An 8,235-nucleotide genomic window follows, 5' to 3' on the forward strand; every position below is an offset into this window, starting at 1 on the left:
AATAATTGGGGTTAGAGAAGGCTTTCTTGAGGATTCTTATAGCTCCAGGGTTTCTCCGAGGTTTTCAAAGCACAGTAACTTCTGCTTTTCATTAATCCTAGTCAGATTTCATGTATATACCCTTATTATACAGCAGAAGCAATTCAGTTTCAGAATGATAGTGTTACTTGTTGAACTGTTTTGAATTTATATTGCCATGAAAGGAAATTGGGTCACCTGGTGCAAGACCACTTATTTCTCAAATAGTTACTGAGTCCCATCTTCTATCGATGTATAACCAATGCATAATAGTGTATTATCCTTCCTCATATCTCTTTCCTTTTGCCACTTTCCTACTATAGGTAAAACAAAGCAAAGAGGATGGTACTCACTAATGAAAGCTACCCGAAAGAGTTCATCCTACTAGGCTTTGCTGACCAACCTTGGCTCGAGCTTCCTCTATTCATTACTCTTTTGATCACATACCCCGTGGCCATGATGGGAAACATCACCATCATCCTGGTATCCAAGTTAGACCCCCGTCTCCACAGCCCCATGTATTTCTTCCTTACTAACCTCTCCTTTTTGGATATGTGTTACACCACAAGCATTGTCCCTCAGATGCTGTTCAACCTGGGAAGCTCTAGGAAGACAATCAGCTATCTGGGGTGTGTACTTCAGCTTTATTTATTTAGCACAATGGGGGCCACAGAATGTCTTCTCTTAGCCATTATGTCTTTTGACCGCTATGTGGCCATCTGCAGACCTCTGCACTACACCTGCATCATGAATCAGCGCATCTGCATCCTATTAGTATCCATTACGTGGTTGTGTGGAATTATCTATGCTGTGTCAGAAGCCACTCTTACATTACAGTTGTCACTGTGTGGCATCAATAAACTGGATCACTTGTTGTGTGAGATTCCAGTCATGATAAAGACGGCCTGTGGTGAAAGGGAAGCTAATGAGCTCGCACTTTCCGTGGCATGCATTTTCATAATAGCTGTTCCTCTATGCTTAATTCTTGCTTCCTATGCTACCATTGGACATGCTGTACTTAAGATTAAATCTTCTGAAGGAAGGAAAAAGGCCTTTGGTACATGTTCCACTCATCTCATTATAGTTTCCCTGTTTTATGGCCCAGCCATTAGCATGTACCTTCAGCCCCCTTCCTCCATTTTAAGAGACCAGCCCAAGTTCATGGCCCTCTTCTATGGAGTGGTGATTCCTACACTCAACCCCTTCATCTACACCCTGAGGAATAAAGATGTGAAAGGGGCATTAGGAAACCTGGTGAGGAGTATTTTCACTTCCAAGTGACACTTGGTAAACATCAAATTAAATTGTTTAATAATTAATGCAGGTAATCCAGATTTTCTTAATAACTCATTCTTGTCTCATTCCAATATGATAGTACATGCTCTTTGTGCAAATTATGTAATACTTCTTATGTTCTTTATAATCCTGTTAAATAAGGATCATAATCAGACAATAAGCAGCAGTATGGGAACACATTTTACAGCAATATATTAATATTCTTTTCTGGTTTCTCCATGCTAAAGTACTAATCATATTAGTTTAAATTTTTACAATAAAATTGTAACATAAATAGATTCATTCAAGCTAGTCACCTTAATGACAATATGGTAACCAGTCATTAACAAGCTTCCTATCAACATCACCTGAGAAATTTCTTCATTCTCTGCATCTTTGGCTACCTCTGCATGCCTAAGAGGATGCACAGTATGTTCCGTATCAAAAACTCAGTGGATTCACTGATCAATTTTAATGTATATAAATACTAGTATTTTTTAATTTATCATAATTCCTGATTGGTGAACAATTAGGCAGTTTTTATATGCTTAAATAATTTATATTTAAATACTAAAATGAATAGAATAAAGAGATTAAGCTTCCTAACATCCTTTTAGAATATCATAAGGCTGAGTCCTTGGAATCAGAGAACTGACATTTATAATGTCATTATAATAGCTGACATTTATAATTATAATTTATTATTACTGACATTTATAATGATAAGCAATCTGGCAACATTTCTGTGCATAAATTGTAGCAGTGAATAATGCCCTTAAGGATTTGAAAGGTTCAGTACTGGAAAGAAATAATTTGCATTTCTGGAATGAAAAGTAACTTGATTATTTTGATTAAAGAATGTGAGTATCTTTTTTATTTAATTTGGGGAGCAAATGTTGCTCAAAATGTTTATCATCTAAAGTTAAAAATGCTACAGTTTAGTGCTAGAACTCACACTTTGCTTTTTAAAAAACAAAATGTCCTTCCAAAATTTGTATGTTTAATCTTATTGTTCAATGTGATTTTATTAAGAGAGAATCGCACAAGAGGTGATTAGTTCATGGAGACCTCTCCCCTTTGAATGCGACCAGAGCCCTATTTCAGGCTTCATACAGAGTTTTTGGCCTTTTGTGTTCTGCCATCCCTCTTGTCAAAACACAGTTTATTCTTCTCCAAAAGACACAACAACATGGTGCCATCTTAGAAACTGAGACTGCGTCCTTACCAGATACTAACTGCCAACTTTCATAACTGTAAGAAATAAATTGCTATACCTTAAACAATGTCTGTTGTTTTGTTAAAGTAGAACAAATGTACTAACAAGTTTCTAAAACTTAAATATTGTCACAAAATAAAAATCAGATCTTCTTCTGAGTAAGACCAGCTTGTCCCACCTACATTCTTTCAAAAGTAACAGGTCACCTAGAGCTGGTCCAGCATCAACAGCACTGACCTTTAGTAGACTTAGTTTGGAAAAAGTTTTAAGTAACTTTAAAACTTAGACTGATTTCTGGCTGGCTGCTGGCTAATCATCAGAAAATGTTTTTAAACTTTGTGCGCAAACATATGTACTTATGAGAAAATAGTTTGTGATGTTAAACAATATCTTTGAACATTTTCTAGTTAAGGCATATTTCTCTAACTGAGTAACCCACTTAGAAATATAGTTGTTTTAGATTGGAGGAGAGGGTTGTAATCCAGAAATTTATTTTTCAAAAGCTCAGCTACAGAGACTGGCTGCAGTTGTTCTGACTTCTTTTTTAAATGTCATCTTCTGTCTCAGACCAATGGGCATGCTATTTTCTAGGCCTATAGAAATTACTCATTACAGAAATATAAATGTCATTCCCACTTTGTGATTGATCAGCACTTTCTAAGAATTACATTTTAAAGACTCAGGATAAAAGATACTAAGAAACCAAGTGCTGTGGATCACATCTGTGATCTACGTACTTGGAGGATTGCTGTTCCAGCCAGTGTGGGCAAAAATGTTAGCAAGACCCCCATCTCAAACAATTAAAAGCTAGACTTCTTGAGGCATACCTATCATCCCAGCGATGTGGGAACGTAAATAGGAGAACCATAGTCCAGGCTGGCTAGCACATGAACAAAAGACCCTGTTCGAAAAACACCTAAACAAAAAAGGACCACGAGAGTGGCTCAAGTGGTGGAGCACCTACCTACCAAACCTAAGGACCCTGCGTTCTAACGCCGGTACTGCCACAAAAAAAAAAAAAGATACTAAAAGTGGTGGTGAAGAAAATGTACAAAGATGTTTTATTTGTATTAGACTGCTTCACATTTCCAAGATAAATTCAGTATATCCCAGCATGAGGGATAAGCTTCTGTTGAAAGAAAGGAACATGTTACATCTGAAGGTGAAACGGTGCTCTCAACCTTTGATGCAAAGCATGAACAATCCTGAGGTTGCTTTTTCTAGAAAGATGATTGAAAACTTTTCTTATTTTCCCAAGCAAGCAAGACTTTCCTGAAAGACAAATGAAAGACAGGAAAGCATGTTAACAGCTAAAAAATTAAAAATAAAGCCAAGAATGGTGGCACATGCTTGTAACAGTAGATACTCAGGAGGCAGTGGCTAAAGGATCATGAGTTCAACAACACCCAAACAAATTTAATGAGACAGTTGCTGGGATTACAGGTGTGACCCACCAGCACCCAGCTATATTTTGAGAAAATGCTCAAGTTTTTATCTGAGCAAAAATAAGTATATAATACATATAAACACAAACCAAAACTTCAATGTATAGTAAATGTCCAATGAATCATTTAAAAATTTATTTCACAAACTAGTCTAGAATCCTTTGTTTTCATCATAAGATTAGTATAATAAAAAATTTAAACTTAAGATATGTTAATTTTTAATCACCAATCTTGAAAATCCAATGTCCTGATGTATATTTAGACTTAACTATTTTACATAATAGGAAACTGATGCAAATAAGTACTTGTGATTCACATTATTTTTCACTTTACCATTAACCTTCATTTCAATTACCACATTGTACAGCTTCCTTAAGACCATAATCAAATCTCATGTCATCTTCAACATGTTAATATTTTCATTCCCTTAACTCTTCTGCATTTTCATTTTTATTTTCAATAATATCCCTTCCAGTTTTCTACCTTTCTAAATTTTTCCTTAATGAACTACAGTATAGAAGCAAGAAGTGCTAAAATGCACCTTAAGAATGTTTCTGGAACAGAGGAAGAAAGATTAACTATGTAACTGTCAAAATGGATTATTAAACTTATTTTCCAGGGAAAATGGCAAAAATTATAATATATAGTAGGAATATACATGAATATATCAGTAGCTGAGAGAACATTGTATTAAGTGAAATGTGTAAGAAAAGCTGTTCACAAATATTAAAAAAACGACATGAGTTAGTGAATGTTTTAGACACTTTGTATTTGAAAGCTTATATAGCCTTTCAAGAACACTTCAAGATATGTATTAGCCAGTGTTGATAAATAATAAAGTTGTGCTTCATTGGTGATTATTTCTCTCCTTTTTCATATTAACACATATAAATGATACAAACTAATGACTTCACTATGATATTTCTATATATGCATAGAGAATACATTGATCTTATCCAATAACCCATCTTCCACACTTGCCCACACCCTAGCACACTTTCCATCCCTATTAATATTCAATATTCTTGTGTCAATTTTTTTGGTTTCCACATATAAGAAAACATATGATAGTTGTCTTTCTGTGTCTGGCTGATTTTGCTTAATATGATACCCTACAGTTCCATCCATTTTGCTGTAAATGACAGGATTTTATTTTCCTTTATGGATGACTAATACTGCATTTTCTACATAGACATATTTGCCATTCTTATACTGATGCGCATGTAGGCTAATTCCATATTTTGGCTAGTGTAAATAGTGCCACAATATACAGGAATGGAAGTATCTCTTTTGTATGCTGACTTTGTATCCTTTCAGATGCATACCCAGCAGTGGGATACCTGGATCATATGGTAGTTCTATTTTTAGTTTTTTGAGGAACTTACATAATACTTTCCCTCCTGGCAGCACTAATTCATATTCCCCCAAGTGTATAGGAATTCATTTTTCTCCACATCTTTACTAGCATTTGTTATTTTTTTTAATAATAGTCATTCTAACTAAGATGGAATCTCATAGTTTTAATTTACATTTCCCTGATGGCTAATGATATCCTGTATTTCTTCTTTGGAAGAGTGTCTGTTCATATCATTTTCCCATTAATTGGATTACTTATTCTTCTGCAATTAAATGTCTTGAGTTGTTTACATATTGTGGATATTAACACCCCATATCAGATGAACAGCTGGTAAATATTCTTTCTCATTCTCTAATTGTCTCTTAATTCTGTCAATCATTTCCTTTGCTATGTATGAAAAGCTTTTAAGTTTGATATATTTCCATTTGTCAAATTGTCTTTTGTTTCCTGTGCATTAAAATAAGGAACAAAACAGATGAGTCCACTCTCACAACTCTTATTGAATATAGTACTGGAAATTTTAGGCACAGCAACTATGCAAGAGCAATTAAATAAAAAGCAAACAAAGGGGAAATGAGAAAGTTAAATTACACCTTTTTGTAGATGATATAATTATACTGACAGAAATTTAACAAATCCACAAAAAGTCTATTAGAACTGATAAAAATTAATTAATGGAGCAGGATGCAAAATCAAAATATAAAAATCAGATATATAGAAAAATACAAATACAGATTTGCTACAAAAAAATCTTGACAGCAATTCTTCATGACACTTGAGTCTGCACAGATATTTAGAAGAAAAATTTGAAAGCCTTTCTTTTTTTGTTAATTGTTTTGGGGTTTTCATGGCTTTTATTTTTTATTTTTAAGTTTATTTTTGATTATTGTAAAACACATATTACCTGGCAATTACTATCTCATATTTTTATTAGCATATATTAATTATACAAAATTGATCAGGAGTAATGAAAGAGGAGTAGAAAATGTCCAGCACATGCATAATGTGGATAAATATACACTCATAAATTACTAGTGACTACATTTAGATAAAGGGCAGAACTATGAGTCAAAGGAGAAAGCTGAAAAGGGGAAATCCCTCTGTTTGTACCTACTACTTGATATATTTGAGTTCGTTTTTCTAAATAATGTACTCATGGGTTCTGTTTGTTATTTTTCACAACTTAATATTATCTACACATCTGACTAATGTACAGTATACATCAGAAGAGACACACAAAGAGAGAGACAGAGTGACAGATTTCGATAAGACTAGGATTTTAACTCAGGTCTTCTCACAAAGCAGGTACTCTATCACTTGTTCCAGTCCATTTTCCCTCCGGTTATTTTGGACATGGAGTCCTAAGAACTATTTGTCCAGGCTGACTTCAAGCCACAATCCTCCCAATCTAACCCTTTCAAGTAACTAAGATTACAGGCATGAGCCACCACAGCTGGCTCCTGGCTCCTGATTTCATGTTCTTCTAGTAAAAACACTAAATATTTTGAAGTTGCTAAGTATTATTTAAATACTACTCATTGAAAAGGTTGATCCACTTCATTTTGGGGTGTTTTGTTATTAAGAGTGAGAAAAATTAAATCTTATGTATTGCATTATAAGAATTAATGAAAGTAAAATATATTTTAAAAAACTCTTATTTAAGTTCCCACAATCATTGATTCAAACTAGCTATTTGGTCTTACTGCATTTATTTATTTATTTATTATTTATAATATCTTATTAAAAATTATAGTGCATTGGAATCCATTTTGTACTCCAATATGCAATATTTTTTTATCACATCTAACAAGAAACTTGTTCTGATCCTCAGTTCAGCAGGTAATTAATTACACATAAGAAGCATTTCCATAAACAGCTTTGTGCCAAGGAACGTTCTCTACTACCTCCTCTGGGATAAGGATACATGAATGGCCTGTGTGAAAACAATGCCTGGGAGGTCTCAGAGGGAAAAAAAAGCATACTAATAGCACACCCATAAGCATTTTCATTATTTTATACCATTGCCTTCCTAATCCATGCTTTTTCTTTGTGTCACCTGCATTAATGAAAAACTAACAGTTCTGAAGCTGATTCTTAAAGATGCACCTATGGACAATATAGTTTCCTGATCTTTCTGTAAAGGTTTGAAAAAAATCAAGTGTATTCCTTCACAATTCCTTTTATTGAAAGAAATTTATAAAATAAGGTAAGAAAACAGACACTTCAAGGTCATACTTCTCAAGATATGACTGTTTGTAGATTATACTGTCTCATATAGATATATAGGCAGAACATTTCAATTAGGGAAGCCTTTTCTAAACCTTGAAAATACTAATTTGGTGGCTCAAGGAACACCTAGATTTCTCTTTCTAATTAATCTCTTTGCCAATCTCTCACTTAAAACAACATTAAGATTATTTAAATTTCATAAAGAATATATCTGACAGATATTAGACATGTAAATAAAGTATGAAGTTATCACTGAATTGTATCACTATAGACCATAATAACTTTTTAAATATGGTCTACATTTCATGGATGGATTTCTGTGCATGTTTTTATGAGATGCTTTGGTGTCAGATAAAAATGATTTTTATTTCTTTTTGTGATAAAATACTCCCTATAAAGCTGAAATGTGCTATAAGTATAGATGAAATACTATGCGTGATTAAAATGAGTATGAATAACATACACTAGAGAGAAAATGTGAGGGAAGTTACAAAGAAAATGCCAACAGGAAAAGAGTTTAGCAACTTATTCATGTGACTTTAGACATTCATGGATAAATAGATTCTTGTGTAATGAAATAAAGGATGGAAAAATCACTGGAACTCTAATATGCAATCAGAAATTGGAATCAGAGAGTTTAAACAATAAAATATGAGCATCAGGTTGGAAAAGATGAGAAATCTAATGATACAATT

At 33.5% G+C, this 8,235-nt stretch overlaps 1 protein-coding gene across 1 annotated transcript; it reads left to right on the forward strand.

Annotated features, from left to right (window-relative positions):
• The first annotated feature begins 360 nt into the window (after positions 1 to 360).
• LOC141425460 (olfactory receptor 2B6-like) lies at positions 361 to 1,299 on the forward strand. The gene has a single exon (XM_074081719.1). It carries the CDS (start codon positions 361 to 363, stop codon positions 1,297 to 1,299), a length of 939 nt encoding a protein of 312 aa, XP_073937820.1.
• The last annotated feature ends 6,936 nt before the right edge of the window (positions 1,300 to 8,235 follow it).

Source organism: Castor canadensis, chromosome 8 (genome assembly GCF_047511655.1).
Source record: "Castor canadensis chromosome 8, mCasCan1.hap1v2, whole genome shotgun sequence".
NCBI classification, from domain to species: domain Eukaryota; kingdom Metazoa; phylum Chordata; class Mammalia; order Rodentia; family Castoridae; genus Castor; species Castor canadensis.